General features: G+C 36.2%; 1 protein-coding gene across 1 annotated transcript in view; it reads left to right on the top strand.

The window, feature by feature from the left end:
- The first annotated feature begins 11,384 nt into the window (after window positions 1-11,384).
- KCNJ6 (potassium inwardly rectifying channel subfamily J member 6) overlaps window positions 11,385-22,118 on the top strand; it is a 100,721-nt gene continuing 89,987 nt past the window's right edge. Inside the window, exon 1 of the mRNA XM_072614982.1 lies at window positions 11,385-12,300. Coding sequence (XP_072471083.1) covers window positions 11,403-12,300 — 898 coding nt within the window. The 5' untranslated portion in view covers window positions 11,385-11,402. The remainder of the gene's footprint in view (window positions 12,301-22,118) is intronic.

Below are 22,118 nucleotides of genomic sequence, written 5' to 3'. Positions count from 1 at the left end.
TCTTGAGGGCATAGACTTAAGAGGTCTTTTAGACAGAGATTTGGTCTTAAGACCAGAAAGATCTGGGTGAAAGTCTTGCCTCTGACATATATTGGCTCTGTGATTCTGAGCAAAGCACTTAAACTCTCGGTGCTCCAAGCAACTTTCTAAAACTGCACGCTGAAAAATATTTAAAGATATGCATTAGTTTGGAGTTCCCTTATTCCATTCCCTACCCCCAAGTAAATCACAAGTCAGACCACATAACGGGGTCTTAATGATAATAATTGATTGATTGATTGAGCTAAACAAATGAAAGTCCATAGGGAGAGCTCACCCTCTGTTACTCACACTGGCTAATGACACAGTTCAGGCTGATATCTTAATGGGAATGTATTCTTTCCTTTGTTAATTTAGACAGTTTACAACGGATTGTTGTTCAGTCATGTCTAATTCTTTGTGACTACTTTTGGGGTTTTCTTGGCAAAGATATTATAATCATTTGCTATATCCTTCCCCAGTTCATTTCTCCAACTCATGAGGAAACCAAGGCAAACAAGGTTGACTTGCCCAGGGTCATACAGCTAGTAAGTGTCTAAGGCTGGATTTAAATTTATGAATATGAGTCTTCCTAACTCCAGGCCCAGTGCTCTATCCACTATACCAATAGTTGTCCTTTAACAAAGGACAAATTCGTAATAGTACTTCTCAATAAAATCATAATAGCTTATATCCCCTGAAGACATAATTCTTTTATCAGTTGGTCAGAGACAGGAATCTCTGACCTATCTTAAATTCTGTGTCTATTTCAATTTTCCATTGTATCTACCCTTAAACTCTCTGCTATTCCAACAACATAAAGTATACAGCATTCATGATCATTCATAAATCTTTGTGTTAAGGGGAAAATCCAAAATGAGAATAAGGCACAATTTAAGGAAAACTCATTAAAAGTCGGGTAAAAATAAAGCATGGGGAGGATAGAGGTTAGAAAATCTTTTCTGGAACTTCCTTACATTTCTCAGAGAGAGAACAGTTGAGCCACCTTTCACACAGGCAACTCCATGTGATCAGAAGTTTAGCCACAAAAGCTTTGTATTACAGTAGCTATATATTTCTCACCATCACTCCTTTCCTTTCCCTTTTTCTCCTTGTTTATGGGAGATCATGACACCATAACTAGCACTGCTGCCACTCTACTCCTGACTACTGCTGCCTTGTTCCCTCCCTCCTTTCTCATCCTTTAGTCTAGCACAAAGTTTCCTAGTACGATAGTCAGTTGAGTGCTAGAATAACATATAACAAACTTGGAAAGGTTCGTTCACACCAGCCTATGAAGGACTTTATGGGCCAAATGGTACCTTATCTTAAAGTCCCTGCATTTTGTTGAATAGGGGAGTTATGTGAACAGAACCTGCTAATGGAAAATCATTTTGGTGCTAAGATAGATTGAGGAAACAAGAGACTTGAGACAGGAAGATATCTTAGGAAGCTGCTGCTATCCAGAAGGGATAAGGATTTGAACCAAAATGATAGACACCAGTGATGGGAAGGGGGCAGATGTGAGATATTATAATGGTTGAAATGAAACAACTTTTCACCTCACTTAATATATGAAATATGATCCCATTGGAAATTGTCATATTCACGCCACATTTAATGCATGTCAAGACATTTTTAGTACATTTTTAGATGTTAAAGCTCCCTAAAAATCAGGTTGAGTAAGAACTAAATATCTCATCTGTGTTGAACATTTTCTTAAAAACAGGAGATTTTTAACACAAAAAAATTCAGATTATGGTCCAAGTTCGAAATACCGTATGTAATTAGACTTCATCAATAATTAATGTCACTACCTATATCTTACTTGCGGTAAAGCTGTAATCACAAGAACAATCAAAGGATTTCCATAGTGGTCTAGTAACATCTACTAAAGCTCTGTTAGCTCTAAAATCATAGGCCTCTAAGACCATAGATTTAGAGCTTAAGGGGACATTAGAAGTCTTTTAGTTAAATCCCCTTATTATAAAATAAGGTGAGGAAGCTAAGGTCCATTCAATCAATCAACAAGCATTTACAAGCTTTTTATTCAGGGAAGTCCAGGGCTGAGGTCTTCACATCTTAGGGAGGTCAGTCAAAACAGCACACCACATGCTAGGTTTTGGTGACATAAAAACAAAATTGAAAGCAGTTTCTGCTCTCTCTAAGGGAAACAGCATATAAGCCTATAATTAAATATAACATATATACAAAGTAAGTAGTTTTTTTCTGATTTTGTAGACAGGAGGTACTGGCAGATGAAGAGATCAGAAAGAGCCTCATATAGAAAGTGATGTTTGTACTAGGCTTTGAAAACAATTGGAATAGTCTGATGTTGAAATGTGAGTAAATCTCAGGTATGGGACAATGCAAAGGCACAGAGGTAGTAGAAAAAATGCCATGTATCAGGAATAGATATTACATCAATTTGGTTATATCATAGACCATAAAGAAGAGTGTAGTGTGTTGAAAATTTTTTAAAGAAAATTTTTCTTAATAAAAAGAGGTTTCTAGGACAAAAAATTCAGATTAAGTTCAAAATTTGAAATAATAAGTATAGACTCTAACTCAGGTCTCAAGGCAGTAACACTGATTCTATTTTGGCATTTGCTTGGTCATTATTCTAACCTATTTACTAACTTTGGATTTTATGTTAGGTCAGGTTCTGCACATTTCTGGGAGGAATTTCTAAGTTGAACTTTTGTCCTCTTAGATTTTTTCTACAATTTGCCTGGAGTATAAAATGTTGTACAATTCCATGATCTCATGGACAGCTTAGACTAAAGACCTGTGAGTTTGCAGTGCTATGAAAGTGAAGCCATCCAGGACAAAGTCAGTTGACTGTCCTTCTAGTTTAGCTCTACAAGTTCCTCATTGAGAGATTTGGGTCTGAGCAAGATGTCTGCCTGGTTTTTCTTAGTTAAGAGATTGCTATTGGACTCAGCCATTTAGCTAACATCCAATGTGAAGCTCCTCGTGCTTAGAGTGACAGAACTGTAGACTCCCCTTTGGTCTGTGATTTCTGCCTTAGAATCACTATGGACTTCAACCTGGACTGGAGTCTGCAACAGAGTCTCTGCTGTGCTTCAGGGGTCAGAGTCTTACAGCTACTGTTTGCTTCTGAACTTGTTGCTTGTTTAGTACATAGTTAGGGCCTGACTGTTCATCTCCATCACCCCTAAACAAGGGTTCCCTCTTCAATTTGCTCTGAATCTGTGACACAGAAATGTGAGCAACAGAGTTCTCAGATAGCACATCTTCCTATACCCTCCACTAGTTCAGAGACACCTCCCCCAAGACCTTTTCTACATTGATGTTTCCTGACATGGTGCACTGCCTCAGGAGCTCAGAATGGATCCAGCTCAGGCTCTGTCTAGCTGCGATTCTATCTGGCCCACTTGTCAATACAAATGTCACAAATGGCAAGGCTCTTTAAGAGTCAACCCAATATGGCAAACCCTTAATAAACTTTGTTTTACTTTAGCTGGAAGAAGTCTGGAGTCAAATTCATTCAGCAGGACCTGGCGTATTGGTATTTTGGGGTCCCAAGCACCCCAAACCTCAATATGGTTCCCAGATCTCAACATATGGTTCCCTGACCAGGCTCCAAAATAACCTGGGCAGCTCATTACTGGACAGGTCCTGTCCCCAGTATCTACAGAATTTTATGGCTTTCAGTTCCAACCTGGCCTTGAAAGATTACTCACTTATAACTCTTTCTTGGATTTCCCAGTCAGGATTCAGTCTGGTACATTTTCTAGATCTTTGTGGAGGAGGTGTGATGGAAGAGCTGAGCTATGAATACATACTCTACCATCTTGACTTCTTACTTCATGACTCTCTAAAAGGAGCCTAAGATTTAATTTTTTTTCTGGCTCCCATATCACATTATTGACTCAAATTGAGCTTGCATTATGCTAACACCAGTAGATGTTTTCTAGCCACAACGCCTCCATCTTGTTTTGTTCATCTATTTTTGTAGTTACTCTGTTATATTTTTATGATCTTTGTCATTTTTGTCTACAAACATAAGATTTTACATTTGTATCTATTAATTTAAATCTTATCCAACTGTCCCACATTTTAGCCTTTAGAGATATTTGTTTTTGAATGCTTAGTGTCAAACAAATGGGTTAACTTTGAGACATCTGAAAATTTGATGTATGTGCTATATATCCCTTTATCCAGGCCATTAAGAAAAATGTTGAAAAAATATCAAAATTACTTTACAGACTGCTTCTATATACTAACTGGCATTGCTACGTGGTGCTGTGGATAGAGTGCTGCACCTGGAATCAAGAAGACATGTTCCTGGGTTTAAATATGGCCTCATCCAATCACTAACTGTATGACCTGCATCAAGTCACTTAACCAGGTTTGCCTCAATTTCCTCATCTGTAAAATGAGCTGAAGAAGGAAATGGCAAACCACTCTAGTACCTGTGCAAAGAAATCCCCAAGTGGGGTCACAAAGAGTCAGGTACAACCAAAATGATACTTTACAGAGCTAGATAAAATAATGACAAAATATTTGGAGGGGGAAAAAGACCTAGAGTCCCAACCTAAATAATGAAATAAAAATAAGAATGTAGGGAGAATGACATTTGCTAACACCAAACTATAAAATTATAGTCCTAAAAATGATTTGATATTGTTTAACAAATGAAGATGAGATTAATGGAATAAGCTACTTAAGAAAGAATAAGAAACAATTAAACTCAATAACTCAGTATCAGTAAACATAGGAGCATAAGTTCCTTGAGGAAGAATTTCTATAAAGAACTGGCTAATTAAACTGGAAAGCAATTTGCAGAAATTTCATTCATATCAACATTTTATACCATACACCACATGGTAACAATAGGATACATCATAAAAAATTAAGAGAGAATATAATCAAGGTGTCTTGATACCCTGCTTCATAGGTATGGCTAAGGAGAAAACGCTTTACTAAGGAAGTGATTAAGAAAATCACAAAAAATAAAGTAATTCTATTTATTTTAAATTTATAAGCTTTACACAAACAAAATCAATATTTTGTTTGGGAAATAATATTTGCATGAGTATCTCTTAAATGGGTCTAGGAATGAGTGGTGAGAAACAGTTCCAAGAAGGAAAATCGCAAACTACTATGTGAAAGATAACTTCAAATCATTAATAATAAGAGAAATGGAAATCAAATCGAGTCCGAGGTTTCATGTCACATCCTGTAAATTGGCAAAGATGGCAAAAAATGAAAGTAGTCAATGTTGAGGGGAGTATAGAAAGACAGACACACATACATTGTTGACAATGTTATGAATTAATCTAATAATTCAGAAAAATAATTTGGAATAATGCTTTAAAAAGTGACTTAAAATGTTTCATATGCAACAAGGAGGTCAAAGACAAAAAGTGAGGTTCCTTGTACACTAAAACATTCACAGTACCTTTTTTTGTGATAGTAAGGAATTAAAAACAAAGTACATGTCCATCAAATGGAGAATGGCTAATCTAATCATGATACCAGAATATAATTACTATACAAATATGATCAATATGAAGAAATATATTTGTAAATGAAAATAGCGTATAAATATATCTATTAAAATGTAATACATATAATATAAATATGTATATAAATAAATCATATGTACACAAGTTTTTTTCTTTAATTTAAAAAGGGGGGGAAACTATTAGCATAGGTCAAGGACTGATCTATAGACCACTTCCCTAGATACTTCCACCTTTGGTAATTGATTTCAGAGAGGAGAGACTTCATCTTGAAAAGATGTCCTCAATTTAAAAAAAAAAAACAAGCACTTATGAAATTCATCATATATGCTGGGAATTATACTAGGTATTAGGGATGCAAATACAAAATTAAATAGTCCCTGCTGCAAAAAGTCTACTTTCTACTAAGAATAAAACTTAATACAAATTGTATGAACAAAATGTGGGGATAGTGAATCGACCTGTAAGTTTTTTTTGTACTGGAAGCTAATGGATCAGGAAATTCCCTCCACCAATCCATGTAGGCACCTTTTTTTAAAAATCAATATTTTAAGAGAGGTAGCTACTTCAGTTATTGAAAGGTTGTTACTTGTCCAGAATCATACAACCAGGTATCAGAATCAGAACTTAAACTCAGGTCTTCCTTGCTTAAAGAGAATCTTTTCAACATACTATACAGAAAATGAATACAAGATGATTGGGGATAGGGAGACAATAGCTGCTAGGAGTATCGGCAAAGGTTTCATATCTAAGGTGGCACCTGAACTGAGTTTTAAAGGAAGCAAGAGATTCCAAAAGGCAAAAATGAAAATGGAATGTGTTCTAGGCATGGGATATATCCATATTGCCAAGGCAAAAGCAAAAATAGGGTGTTGTGTATCAATAGCAGTATGTAGGCTAATTTGGCTGAACCATAGAGCATGTCAAGAACCAGGAGTCAGAAGACTTGAGACCAAGTCTTACCTCTGATACTGACTAGTTATATGAAATTATCAAATCATTTCACCTCTCCGTGTCAGTGTCATCAGCTGTAAAGTGAAGGAGTAGGCTAGATGATCTCCTAGATCTCTTCTAGTTCTAATACCCTATGACACTAAATTATTTCAGATTGAAAATTCTTCACTACCCCTTGCCGGTCAATAGCTGAATTGTACCCATGATAGCCACAATTTCTCTCAATATCTACTTCTACCAGGAACCCCCTCTAACTTATGCCTAATAGCAATTTTGTCATTTATTAGCCTTCCTAAGAGACTTTCCTGCTTTAGAAAAGCTGTATGGTGTCCAATAGATACAGGCAAAGCCAAAATAAAAGAAAAGCCGTTTCAGCAGCAGGTACTGTATTTCTAAAGATTTCACAAGCACTACTTCAGTATCTCCTTGTGACACAGAAGTGACTTGGGATCTCAATTTTATGTAATTTAATGTAATTTATGTAATTTAATGTAAAGTCTGGCAGTTCCTACAATCTAGAAGGACCTTGAACACAGGACCCTCAATACATGTCTATGGTCCAAGAATCATCCTAATATTGGAGAGCCTCATCAAAAGGATGGTGTGGTGGGAAAATGCTAGGTCTATAGTCAAAGAACCTGAGGTGCAATCTTGGCTGTGTCATTTACTATCAATGTGGTCTTGTACAAATCATTTAATCTCTCTGAGCCTTAGTTTACTCAAGTGTAAAAAGAGTGGGATGACCTTTAAATTCCTTTCCATTTCTGAATTTATTGTAAACAAAACTTTGGCCACCAAGTGATAATCCTTTTTTTTAAAAATTATTATACACAGATAATCTACAAAAGTGTGGAGAGATTATGATAAGTATGTGTTGAGGACATGCCAACATCACTGACTGAGTATTAAAGCTATCTTTAAAGTATGAAATATCAACAGAATCTGATAGTAATAGATTTTCATCTCAACTGCCAACTGTCTTTTTCTTGCTGTCTTAATCCACCAGTTCATTTTCCAAACAAACAATATTTATCACACATACAGTAGTCAGAGAAGAAAGGTAGAAAGATACAAAGTTAAGAAAAGACATGGCCCTTGTCCTCAAGGAGTTTTTCATTTATTAGTGTTCCCCTCCACTTATAGTCTTATTCAGACATGCAAATTCAAGACCCTTGTAAGCATAAGTAATGGATACACAGGCAGATATGGACCCACAGAATAAGAAATGATAGGTGGATTCAATTCATAAGTAAATGTCTTTCATTATCTTTTATTTCTCTCATGGGGCCAAATTACTGGTCCCAGGAGTTGATATTCAGAGCCATATCTCATTATGGTGCAAGCACCAGTCAAAAACATGTATTAAGCATCATAATGTGCCAGGCATGGTGCTAAGTATTGGAAATGCAAATACAAATAGAAAGAAAAACAATCTGTGTCCTGAAGAAGCTTGCATTCTAATCAGAAGCTGAGAGAAAGAAGCATGGTGGAAGAATTCTCAGTGCAGCCTGGAGAGGAAGGGGACATGACTAACCTGGGTACACTCCTTAAATGAAGGTTCTGGGAGGAGACTTCCAATCAAAGGGAGAGGCTGAGGAGTGGAAGAGTACTTCCAATGTGGGAATTAAATGGTTGCAGTAAGGCTTCAGGATAAAAATTTGGGGGATGAAGAAGTCCATAATATAGAGCATAACCTAAATCTTTAGTTAAGGGTCTCTAAATAGCAGGTAGAGGTGGTCCAGCTACCCAACCATGTATGTTTAGGTTGAAACAATGGAGTAAAGTTTTCTCTCAATTTCCACCATTGAATAAAATTTTCTCATGAGATAGATACTGGACTAGACCCATAATTGAACAGAAAGGAAATTAAGCTGGATCCAAAACTGAGTCACAAGATGGAGTTGGTGTGGTTCACTCAATTTCCACCACTACTTGCTACTCCAATCCCCTAAACTCCCTCTATTTTCCACTTTTGGTTCATGGGGCAGCAGGCAGCCCATGTCCACCATGGATGACTGATCTATAAACCAAATTTATAAGGTTTCTTTTATGTATTCACAGTCAGAATTACATCAATCAGGCTACAGATCAAACTAATTAGAGGACTCATGATGGACCAGTTTTGAGGAGAGAAATTCAAATGTCGCCAAAGTAAAAAAGAAAACCTAAATGTAAACACAAACACTATGAAATAAAAGACCAAAGCAATACGTTGTTGTTGTTGTTAAAGTGTTTCAGTCAAGTCTCACTCTCTGGGACCCAGTTTGGGATTTTCTTGACCAAGATACTGGAAAGGTTTGCCATTTTACTCCAGCTCCAGTTCATTTTACAGATGAGAAAACTGAGGCAAACCTGGTTAAGTGACTTGCCCAGGGTCACACAGATAGTAAGTGTTTGAGACCAGTTTTGAACTCAGGAAGATGAGTCTTTCTGACACCACTTTATACACTCTTCTCAGACTGTACTTGGCTCACGTCATTTTCTACTTGTGTTGTATTTGTCCTTCGATTTCAAAAAGGACTATGCCATCGGAGAAATGATGACATGACTTGCACTTGAATTTGTTTTGAGTGAAGGAAGGCTATGTAAGGTCACCAGCCTCACTTTCTCCTCCTGAGCCCTCTGGATCCAGCGACCAGATATTCATCAGGATGACTGGAGACAGCCAATTCATACAACCAACCTTGTAATCAAAACTCAAAACAATAGTAAATTATAATCGAAGATTTTTTTGTTTCTCATAGCAAAATTTCACTAATCACTTCTTAGGGCTTGAATATTATTAATCCTATGTTTGCCTGACAATTAAATTTCATTTATCCTTTTCTTATAAATTGAAACTAACCACATTCTGAGCTTAGAAACATAGTGAATACCTGATAGCTGACTCATATTAATGTATTGAAGTTAAATCTTTAAACCACCCTATATATTTTCATAATCTTTATGTAATAGCCAAATTTTTTAAACAAAAGCTCGGTCTTTATCATAATAAATTTATGATGATGTTTTAGAACAAAATATACCCATTAAAAATTTAACAGTTTTTAAATATATTTTATCATATTCTTTTAAAAGCTCATTTCATAACCTAACAGCATTCAGATTAAAAAAATAAGTTATTTGTCTAACAGAATTTCTAATACAATGGTCTCTCAAATTTCACAGTATAAGAAAATTTAGAAATACAATAATACTATTATAAAATAAGATAGTAATGATAACAAACATAATATCATGTACTTAAAAACTGAAACAAAACTTATTACCAGTCAAATGACATCAGTTCAGCAGAATGCATTTCCAAATTATGCTTCATAGAAATCACTAATCTTATTACCTTTGATATTTTATACTAATCACATCTAAAATCCAGCATATAATTACATCCAATTAAAGAAATAATAACAGTAGTCAACATTTAAATAGTGCTTACCATATGCAAGTCACTGTGCTAAGCACTTCACAATCATTTTATCATTTTGCTCCTCACAACAACTCTGCTACCCATTATTATTTTTTCTTTACATACCAGAAAACTCAGTATACAGAGATGAGATAACTTGCTGAAGATCACACAGTGACTACATTTTCTGGAACCAGAATGTAACCAAGGTTTCCTTGAATTTTCCAGCATTTTTTGTTGTGGTGATGCAAAGCATTTATTTGGAGACCAGATCTGAGATGAGAGGGGTTAACAAGGTCAGAGGGAGAGAATCTCTAAACTGGGGTGGTCAGGATTCTCCAAGCTAAGGTTGGAGAGATTCAGGAAGTCTCTTCTCTTTTCATGGTCAAGAAAGGATTTTATAATCAGAAGTGATTATAAAATGCAAATCACTTACCTATATATATTTTCTCTTCTCTCTAGGATTACTTTCAAAGTAGCTGCCTTCCTTCCTTACACTAAAACAACTGGGTTTTTGGGGGAGGAGGGGATGATCTAAGGGTTATTTACCCTAAAACTTTTACAGAATTTAATTCTTATACCCAAAACTTCCTAAAATATTTCAGAAGGGGGTTAGTTTCTCGAAGGAACCCAAAGTCCCAGCAGATCTCTCCTACAATCTTAATACGATTAATCTCTAAACTCCTTAATAATTAATCTCCAATTTTCCTTAATCTACCAAAATGTTTTACCAATCTTTTCAACCTCATCTCGCACTGCAAACCTGAAGTGGAAGTTAGTCCTGCTTACTGGGATAATTGCTTCAAGTATGAAACATCATTCATCTTTCCAGACTACTAAACTTTTTGGCTGCAGCTTTTTAGCAGTTTTTCTGGTGGACTGCACTTTTCCCTTACAAATCTTTCAAGGTAACAGAAGAGGAGTAAGAAAGATGAGACATAAAGAAGAAACTCCTTTAGGGTGAGCTGGGCCAGAATCATCACTTAAAGCTGCTCAGCAAAACCAAAAATTCATCTGATCAGAATAAAATTTTTATATGTCTAGCCTTATTTTTTTTTCAGTTCACAATATTGAAAAGGGGCCAAATTGGGGGAGGGGAGCCAAAACAAATTACCACTTGAATCCATTGTAGATTTATATCAGATGCCACAGAACTCAATAGCATCCTGTTTAGTCATTTCTGTAATTATCAGAAGCATTCCTTGCTACCAAAAGTCTATTCAAAGGAGAATCCACCTATATCTTGCTACTACTTGAAACCATCTTCCATTGCCACCCAAGGGAAAATTTAAAAATAAAACTAAAACTTAATCCTAATCCTACACCACATACATCCTTGGGCTAAACAATTTAAATTTAAACCACCCCAATCCCTAGGGCAAACTTAATTTAAGGATATAACCTTGTACTACTTTAGTAACTAAGTAGCATTTGAGATCACTGCAAAATTTATTCAGTATCCAAAAACAACCAACCAGCAGTTTTTCTTTTCTTCTCTCCAAATCCCAGCTAATGTCCTAGAGGGAGACTCAATGGATCAGGATGTAGAAAGCCCAGTAACCATTCACCAGCCAAAATTGCCTAAGCAAGCCAGAGATGATCTACCAAAACACATCAGCAGAGACCGAGCTAAAAGAAAAATCCAGAGGTACGTGAGGAAAGATGGAAAGTGCAATGTTCACCACGGCAATGTGAGGGAGACCTACCGTTACCTGACTGATATCTTCACAACCTTAGTTGATCTGAAATGGAGGTTCAACCTGTTGATCTTTGTTATGGTTTACACAGTGACATGGCTCTTCTTCGGCATGATCTGGTGGCTTATAGCTTATATCCGAGGAGATATGGACCATATAGAGGACCCCACATGGACTCCATGTGTCACTAACCTCAATGGGTTTGTCTCAGCTTTTTTATTCTCAATAGAGACAGAAACCACCATTGGTTATGGCTACCGAGTCATCACAGACAAGTGTCCTGAAGGAATTATCCTCCTTTTAGTCCAGTCTGTGTTGGGGTCTATAGTCAATGCATTCATGGTAGGCTGCATGTTTGTAAAAATATCGCAGCCTAAGAAGAGGGCAGAGACCCTGGTATTTTCTACCCATGCAGTAATCTCCATGCGGGATGGGAAGCTATGCCTGATGTTCCGGGTGGGGGACCTTAGGAATTCCCACATCGTTGAGGCCTCAATTAGAGCCAAGTTGATCAAATCTAAACAGACCACAGAAGGAGAGTTCATACCACTGAACCAGACAGATATCAATGTGGGGTATTACACAGGGGATGATCGTCTGTTTCTCGTGTCACCGTTGATCATTAGCCATGAAATTAATCAACAGAGTCCTTTTTGGGAGATCTCCAAAGCCCAGCTGCCCAAAGAGGAACTAGAAATTGTTGTGATCCTAGAAGGAATGGTGGAGGCAACAGGTAAGAAGGTTCTTTACATTTTGGGGGGTTTGTGGTATCGGTGTTCATTCTTTAAGATGGGTATACATGATTAGTTCCTAAGAAAACTCACCATTTAAGTGCAAATTGAACATAGAAATCTGAACTCTAACACTAATCTTTTTTTAATCTTTATAATATTTCTCTTAAAGAAACAATCCTAGGATCTAACGTCTCATTCTAAAAATAGTTCATGTGCTCTGTTAGGGAATTCTTCACCTAGAGGTCCTAAGATCCTCTGAGAAAGTAATTTCTCCCACCTTGGTCCCCCTGGAGGTCAAGAAATCAAGACACCATGGTCAAAGAAACGAATTCATTAGGATAAACTGATTGGGAGCTGCTAAGTGGCTAACAAGAGCCAAGAAGATACACTCACATAAAGGAGTTTACATAGTCTTAGGGTAAAATTACTGGAGGCAAAAGCAGTCGGTCAGGTGAGGCTGCTCAATCACTTTTCCTTACTTAGGAGTTTAAATAATAAGGACAGGATACCAGATAATTTTGGAGACAATATCTTAACCATCAGGTCCTTCAGAGTTGCCAAAGATCAGGTTTGTTCAAGTGGGGTTGTTTCCTCTGTAGTTAATCCTGTCAGAATATGCTGGTAGGGCTGGAGGTCTCTAAGATAGTGGAGGCCTCCTTTAAGAGAGAATAAAGTACAAACCGAGGGTATGCCTCTATTTCTTTGATTTCTAAGGTTACTTTTTTTTGCAGGGGAGATGTTTGAAAAAGAAAAAAAAAACCACTAACACAACACAGGTTTTATTCATTACTTCTACAGTCCCCACTGAAATGTTTCCCCTTAACAATTAGTCAATAAATCCAGTTCTTTAACAAAGATATTTACTCAAATGGCATAGAAAGAACAGTACAGCAATTCCAAAACATTTCCCCCTACATTCGAAGTGCACTCTCCTACAAATGCTCCTATTCTGATGGAAGCGGTTAAAAATAGCATGAATTTAAAGTACAATCTTAGCAAGGCATACATGCAAGCATGTAACCCATGTGGCCAAGCCATCTCAAAAGTCTGGCACTTCAGGGCCTTAATTTCCTTTCCCTCATGAGGGTTCTCATTGCTATTCCTTGCCCTTCCAAGCACCCTGTAGATGAAGAATTGCTCTAGAGTTCAGCTGGCCTCTTCTCTGGGGATGAAGTTTCCATACCAGGAGAAAATCAACAGGACTAGGCTGCAGTGTCCTTCAAGTTTGGGGCAATCCAGTGCTTGGCTGAATGGGGCAGGTTCCTGTGCTGGCTCTCTACCAGGCCCTGCTCCTGCTGGTCTTGGCTGGGTAGGACACACTGCCACTAAAAAGTGACTGGTGTTTGGAGCCAGAGAGGTTGCTGTGCTGCTGGTCAGCTGTAGTCAAGCTAGACTGGGCAGAGTTTTAGAGTTAGTGGGGTTTTTTTCAGCTGGAGAGCCTGTTCTCTTTCATCTAGAACAAAGACTCTAAGTAACTTTTAGACTCCTGATAGCCTCAATTTTGAGGTTGTTTTTCACCTCCAGGCAGGAGGTAGAAAAAAGTCTTGCCTCCCCTACTGAACAATTCTCTGCTAATCCACAGGGAGCCATTGTACCTTCCTCTTTTGGAAACATATAGGTAAGTGACTAGAAACTATGGTATGAATATAGCATATGCCCTGGAGACAATTTCATTGTCTAGCTGGCCTCTTCATATGCATTAATGCCTCTCCAGCTCTTTTAGGGTGTCAGAGATCTATTGTTCATCAGAAGTCTTTCTCTTTTATATTTCTATATCTTTCTGTTGTAGACCATCATATTTTACTCTTTTTTCCGGGGCATCCTCACTTGAAAAAGCATAAACAGAATTCATTATTTTTTAATTTCTTAATTATTATTCCTTGTTCCAAACATCAGCATTAAAAATAGTGTCCTTGGTTCAATTTGTCACTAGAAAAGTTTGAACATTACATTGGACTATCTTGAGACAAGAAGATGCATTATGACTGGTTGTTGCACAGCACTGAAGAATGTGAGATAATAGATCTAGAGTCCTTAGGCTTTAAGTGTTTTGGAGTTCAACCCCCTCATTTTGTGAATGAGAAAACTTGGGCCAAAAGATTGCCCAAGGTCACACAGGTAGTAAATCGCAGAATGGACACCGAATTCAGGTTCTATGAATTTAAGTTTAATGCTTTTTTCCATTGCACCACAATTTTTCACAGGATGTTGGAGAGAAGAGTTTTGTAAATCTCAAAGTAATATGTCAATATAACACATTATTATTGCATTCATACACACAATAAGTGTCTTGAACTGCATCACCTAGCTGCTCCCAATTGAAGTACTTATTGCATGGCCATCAACAGAGGCAGCACAAACAGCTAGACTATTTATGGGACAATATGGACAAGAATCACACATGATAATAAAACATAAGGTATTATAAACTGCATTGGAAATGAAGCATGGATGAAATCAAAGATTCATTGAAATAATGAAATAAGATAAAAAATTGAGTGGTCTTTAAATACTCAAGGATTGCACCGTATGTATAAACTGCAGTGTTGGACTATTACTAGACCTCAAAAGATCTAAAGAAGTGAACAAGACTCTTTCTCTTACCTCAGTCAAGAAATCACTTCAGAAAGAAAAACCTTCAGAGGTGACTGATTTCACCGCACCCTCTTTGCAATCCAATTTAATGATTCTTCTAAGGAAATACTAAGTGTACAGCATAATGCTAGGCACATCTGAACACTTCTACAAAGAAATATAACTCAAATGCACTGACCAAATGGAGATTACAGTCTAGTGAAAGGCTTTTGGGTAGCTCGCATTTACATAGCATTTCAAAGCTTGAAAAATTCTATAAAGATTATTTTTTTTCCTAACAACCACAGGAGATAGGTAATACTATTAACTCCATTTTACAGAGGAGAAAACTGAGGCAGCCCAAGGTTAACTTACTTGCCCAAAGTCCCACAGCCAGTAAGTATCTAAGATCAGATTTGAACTCATATATTCCTGACTGCAGATCAGTTGTGCTATACATTGCACTACCTATCTGCTTTATGACTAATACAAATAGTTATCATATTAGACAAAATGTTGAAGGTCAGAAAGAGAAGTACAAGGTGTTATGCAGAAGAGAGGAAAATCAGTTCCATGTAGGTTAGGAGTTCTTAACTTTTTCTGTATCATGGACTGTTCTGGCATTCTGGTGAAACTTTTTGAAACGTTTCCACCATAATGTTTTCTAATGCATAAAATAAAATACTTAATATTATAAAGGAAATATATTGAAATAAAGATGTAATTTTTTTCCATCTGAATCTATGGAGCCTCTGAAATCTATCCATGGACTCCATTCCATGGATCCCAGATTAAGAACCCCCTGATGTAAGGGAAACAGGGTGAAGGTGATATTTGATCTGGCCTTTGAAGGATGAACATGCACTGGACATGAGAAATTTTGAATGAGGCAGGTGCTTAAATTGTTGGTGAATGAATGACTGAGTGAAGTGATGTTCCAAGGAGAAAAGAGCAGGACAAAGGCATGAGGTAGAACTGAACCACAAGAATTTTACATACAGTCTGGAACGAGAAAATTGCAAGCCCAGATCAGTTTGCAAGATCACATACCATCATAAAAGTTATAGTTCATCATTATCTTCATCATTTTTAAATACTCACTATGTGTCAGTCTAAACTAAGCCTGGAAATTGCTAAGGGATGAGGATATAAAGAAAGGCAAAACCAATTTCTGTCCACAAGGAGCTTATATTCTACTGAGGAGAAAACATGCAAATAACCACGTACTTACAAAATATGTATAGTGTAAATTGCATCTACCTCCAAGGAGTTCCTGTCTCAGAGGACAGGAATGGGATGTGTCGAGGAAGGAACAGACATCCAGAAAGACCTCTTGAAGAATGGGATTCGAGCTGAGTTTTAAAGAAAATCAAGGAAGAGGAAAACCAGGAGAGAAAAGTGTCATAAAAAGCTAGAGAAAGGAGAGACTATCCAGGAGAATGACTGATTGTCAAATGCTGCAGAGAGGTCAAGAAAGATAATGATTAAGAAAAGACCAATAAAAAATGAGCAATTAAGAGACTGTTTGGTAATTTTGGAGAGAGCAGTTTCAACTGTATGATAAGATCAGAAGCTGGACTACATAGACTACTTTCCTATGTTCTTCAGGAAAGAATCACAGGAAGTGGAGGCACCAATTTAGCCACAAAAGGGAGGTGAGGTTGTAGAGGGTATATAGGAGAGATGGTCCAAAAAAAAATGAAGGCTTTTTTTTTTTTAGGATGGGGACAGTATGAATATGTTTGTTAGCAGCAGGGAACCAACTACTAGGTAGAAAGAGATTGGGGATGATAGGCAACCTTCTTAAAAGGACAGTAAGGGATGGAATCAAGGGTGCATGTAGAAATTGGTATTTAAGGAGGAGATAGTGGGAGGAGACATCTGAACGACATGAGGAAGAAGCAAGAGGTAACTCTCGAGTAACTGGTCCCAATTTTTTCAGGGAAGTTATAAGCCAAGATCCTCGGCTGAGAGGATGGAAGTTGGACTTGAGGAGGAACAATGACAGTTGTAATTGTTTTAGGAGAGAAAATGGAAGATGTAAGAAAAATCTTAAGGTTTAGGTCACCTAAAAGGAAGTCATTAAAACAGGAAAGCAGAGGAATCTTTAATCTATTGGAGCACATTTGAAAAACTTCCTATTCAGCAGTACAAAGACTTTAGTTCCCCCTAGTGGTAATTACTAAAACTCAGACTTCTACAGATTAAACTGATCACATAAAGTGTCTTTTATGTTTTAGGCAATATAAATTCTCCTTTACATTTTTTTAAATTCTGGACTTGAACTAAATAAGCATTCCCATGTACAAAAATCTCTATATAGCTTCTTTTTCCTTTTTAGTATGGAATAAATTCAATGTGAAACTTTCAAAACTGTCTTTCCTTCAATTCTATAAGTAATTTTTTAAATGCTTCAAAAACTTTCTTTTTATTTTGATATTTGTGAAATTTTGCTCTCACAATCTCTCTCAACTGAAGTGGAAAAAATAATAAAAACAAAATCCTTTTAACAAACAAATTCCTGTGTTGGGTACGTCTGAAAAATCTATGTCTCATTCCATCTTCATTCATTGTCCCATCATCTCTGTCAGGAGGCACACAGCATGCTTCATTTATCAGTTCTGGACTTGTGTCTAGTCACTGCATTGAACATGGTTCTTAAGTCTTTTACAAAAATTAACTTTTTTCTCAATTATTTTCTATCTTTAGCTCCCTTCCCCATTGGAGAAAAAAATAAGAAAAATAACATAGGGCCTCTCCCAAAATAATATGTCTTATTCTACATATTGAATATCTCATTTCTTTATCAAGAGGAGGATAGAATGCTTCGTGAGTGATATCCTCTGGAATTGTGATCAATCATTCTACTGACTAGATCTCTTAAGTCTTTCAAAGTTGTTTTTCTTTACAATGTGTTTATTATTATATAACCCATTCTCTTGGTTTCACTCATTTTTCTCTGTTTTAGTTCATGCAAATCTACCCAGCTTTCTCTGACCTTGTCCCTTCTTTTTCCTCTGACCTTGTAAATTTCTTTTAGTGCAACATCTGTGTATTCATATACCATAAATTGGTTCAATATTTCCCTAATTGATGAGCATATACTTAATTTTTACTTCTTTCATTTAACAAAAAAATTCTATAAATACTCTTGTACGTATGGGTAACTTTACCGCTCTCTTTGATCTCATACTGTTTAATAACTTTGGGTTTAGAACTCCAAATTGCTTTCCAGAATGGTTCGACCAATTCAGAACTCTCTCCCAATTAGTCCTCCTAAAAACTATAACCTTTTTTGTGTGTGTGATTCTTTTTTGTGATCTTTGCCAATCTGATGAGTCTGAGGGGAGAATCTTAAAACTGTTTGAAATTGTAGTTCTGTAATGATTAGAGATTTGGAGCCTTAGTTAAGTAACTTGCCCAGGATTACACAGCTAGTAAGTGTCTGAGGTTAGATTTGAACTCAGGTCCTCCTGACTCCAGGGCCTGCACTCTATCCACTGTTATCACATAGCCACCCCTGGCCATGGCTTTAAATGTCACATTATTCGTTGGCGTTTTTCCATTGTCATTAATTGTTTTCACATACACCAAGTGAAAAACCTCTCTTAGGCCAAACAACATTAGGACAGAGCTCAGATAACATCCAGTGACAGTGGGGTATTTGGTTATACCATCACAAAAATATCATGACAGATTACTGTGCCTTGGGACTACACTATTCAGATTAAGCTATATATTCAGCAATCTTCTATGCAACTGGTATCAGAAGCTTTAGCAAGAAAAACAGATGTGTCATCAAAAAAAAAAGGTTGCATTTTTGACTTCGCCCTCCAATATGTTTCATGAAACATTCAGAAGTGCTGTTAAGGACTATACCATGAGAAAACCACACATTGTCCAAACAGTTCCCCATTCTCATTCTGCCTTCCTTCACCTTCATCCATTTACATCAGAGGTTCCCAAGCTTATGTGGACTACTGCTACCTGTAAAAAAAAGTACTCAGCACATCCCCTGGAAATCTTTCATTAGTCCTTTAATGTTTTTTTTTTTTAATTTGAGTCCTTTCAAAAAAAAATGAAGTACTTTAACTGACTCAAATTTAATAATTTATTGTAAATTTGTGGAAATAAAATGGACATTAAATAAAAACAAAGAATTTCAAATAATTTTTGAAAGAAAACCAGGAAATGATTTGTTTCTTGAATACCTCAGACAACAGAAATGCAGGAAGGATAAATGAATGTAGTAGCCATGGACAACATTGTGATACCAGAGAGACTGATAAGAGATTTCTTCCTAAATGTACACGAAGAGATAGAGATTAAGATGTCAGGTGAAGGAAATAGTGCAGAGAAGGGTCTGGAACATTTACTATGCTCAGAATCTTGAGACACCCTGGTGCAGGTGAATCAGTTCTTTTGTGGGACTAAATTATAAAATGAAAGGTTGAAGAGGGGAAAGGAGGAGAAAATTTAAAGGAAGTGTGTGATATACCTGGGTCAAGTAAAGGGCTAGCAATGGATCCCTTTGATGTCTCAGAAAAAGAGAAGTCTACAGGGGAGTGGGTGACTAGGATAGAGGAAGGTCTGAAAAAAGTAGAGGGGGAGAGGGAAATCTTGATTTGACGGTGGGAGGGCCTTCTACTAATGAATGATCATATGATTGAAGAAAGATATTCTGTGAAGGAAGATTAGACCCTGTGCTGTATGTTCTCTATAGGGATTTGGTGCCTAAAAAAGCTTCAAAAGACAAATTGCAAAGTAATGACAACAATTCTGAGATGCCACTTCATATCTTGCAAGTTGGCAAAAATATGGAAAAATGAGAATTTTTGCTAAGTTGAAGGGGTTGTGGAAAGATAGGAACCCTAATGAATTGTTGGTGGAGCTGTGGATTAGTACAATCATTTTGCAAAGCAATTTGTAGTTAATACAAACAAAATGACTAAAATAGCTATATTCTTTTTTCTGGATTCTAATACTTGGCCTCACCCCCAAGAAATTTCCCAACACTAAAATATTATAGCAACTCCCTTTATGACAGTAAAGAATTGAGGGGGAAAGTGGATGCTGATCATTTCAAGAACAGTTAACCATTCTCCAATGGAATATTCATGTAATATCACTGTTTTGTAAGAAATGACAAATATGATGAATAAAGGGGAAAAAGAAACTTCTACACAAACTGATGCTGATTGAATTAAGTAGGGTCAAGGAAACAACATACAACAATGTCTACAACAACGTAAATGAAAAGACCAATCACAAAAAAAAAATCAAAAGTGATGCAAAAGGAGGAACTATGAGCAGATGTCATCTCCCTACTTATTTGCGAGAGTAGAAAATCCACAAGTGTGGCACATTACACTTATTATCAAATTGTTCCAGTTTCTTGAATATATACTTTTTCTCTTTTTTCTTTTTTGCATTTAAGAATATATTTATGATATAGGATGTCTCTATAGAAGGTTTTAAAAAAAAGACACCAATAAAAACTTTTTTTAAAAGATCTAGTTGTCCGTCTCTAGCATTATACTCAGTTTTGGTGGGTAAATTATTCTTGATTATCTGTATCTATTGCCTTTTGGAATAATGTATTCTAATCTTTCTACTTCTCTAAAATAGTAATTGCTAAATCTTTTCTAATATTAACTCTATCTCTCTATCTAAGTCTTTATTTTTAACGACTTGCAGAATTTTCTCCTTGACCTCAAACTCAGGATTTTGACTATAACGGCCCTGGGAATTTTCATTTTGTGATTTCAGGAGGTGACCCATGGTGTCTTCTGATTTTTACTTTGCTGTTTGGATATGTGCTGGGAATTTATTAAGATTTATTGAAAGGTAGTGCCCAAGGTTTTTTTTCCCTTTTGGTGGGTTCGTAGATTCCAAATAGTCCAATAATTTCTAAATTCTTTCTTCTTGATCTCTTTTTCTTTTTTTAATTGATTTGTTTTGTTTTTGTTTTCTTGATATTTTATTTTTTCAAATATATGTAAAAAACAATTTTAGCCTTCATTTTTAAAAGCTTTGAATTCCAAATTCTCTTTCCCCTCCTCATTACCTCCACCCAGTTGATAAGGCACCTAATTTGATGTAAGTTATATACATGCAGTCATACAAAACATATTTCTATAATAGACATGTTGTGAAAAAACAGAAATCAAAAAAAAAACCATTAAAAATAAAGTTAAAAAGTTTGCTTCAATCTGCATTCAGACTCCATCAATTCTTTCTCTGGAGGTGAACAGCATTTTTCATCACAAGTACTTCAGAATTGTCTTGGATCTTTGTACTGCTGAGAATAGCTAAGTCATTCACAGTTGATCATTGTACAACATTGGTTATTGTGTACAGTGTTCTCCTGGTTCTGCTCACTTCACTCTGCATCAGTTCATGTAAGTCTTCTCAGGTTTTTCTGAAGCCATCTTGCTCATCATTTCTTAAAGCACAGAAGTATTCCATCACAATCATATAAAACAACTTGTTCAGCCATGCTCCTATTGATGGGCATCCCCTCAATTTCTAATTCTTTGCCACCACAAAAAGAGGTACTATAAATATTTTTGTACATATAAGTCCTTTACATTTTTCTTTGATCTCTTGGGGATACACATAATAGTGCTAATGCTGGATCAAAGGGTATGTGCAGTTCTATAGTCCTTTGGGTATCTTTCCAAATTGCTCTCCAGAATAATGCTCATTCACAACTCTCACAACAGTGTACTAGTCCCAATCTTCCCATATCCCATCCAACACTTGTCATTTTTCTTTTCTTTCATATTAGCCAGGTGTAAGGTGGTACTTCAGAGTTGCTCTTGTGTACATTTCTCTTATCAGTAGTTATTTAGAGCGTTTTTATATGACTTTAGATAGTTTTGATTTCTTCATCAGCAAACTACCTTTTCATATCCTTTAATCATTTATCATTTGGAGAATAACTCATATTCTTACAAATTTGACTCAGTTCTCTTTGTATTCGAGAAATGAGGCCTTCATCAGAGAAATATGCTTTATATTTTTCCCCATTTTCTGTTTTCTTTCTAATATTGACTACATTGATTTTGTTTGTGCAAAAATTGTTTTTATTTAATGCAATTATTCATTTTACATCCTCTAATGATTTCTATCTTTTGTTTGGTCATAAAATCTTCTCTTGTCCATAGATCTGATAGGTAAACTATTCAATGCTACCATGATTTGCTTAAGATGTCACTCTTATATCCAAATTATGTACCAT

Source organism: Notamacropus eugenii, chromosome 5 (assembly GCF_028372415.1).
Source record: "Notamacropus eugenii isolate mMacEug1 chromosome 5, mMacEug1.pri_v2, whole genome shotgun sequence".
Classification (NCBI taxonomy): domain Eukaryota; kingdom Metazoa; phylum Chordata; class Mammalia; order Diprotodontia; family Macropodidae; genus Notamacropus; species Notamacropus eugenii.
This window is presented reverse-complemented; position numbering and strand designations above follow the sequence as displayed.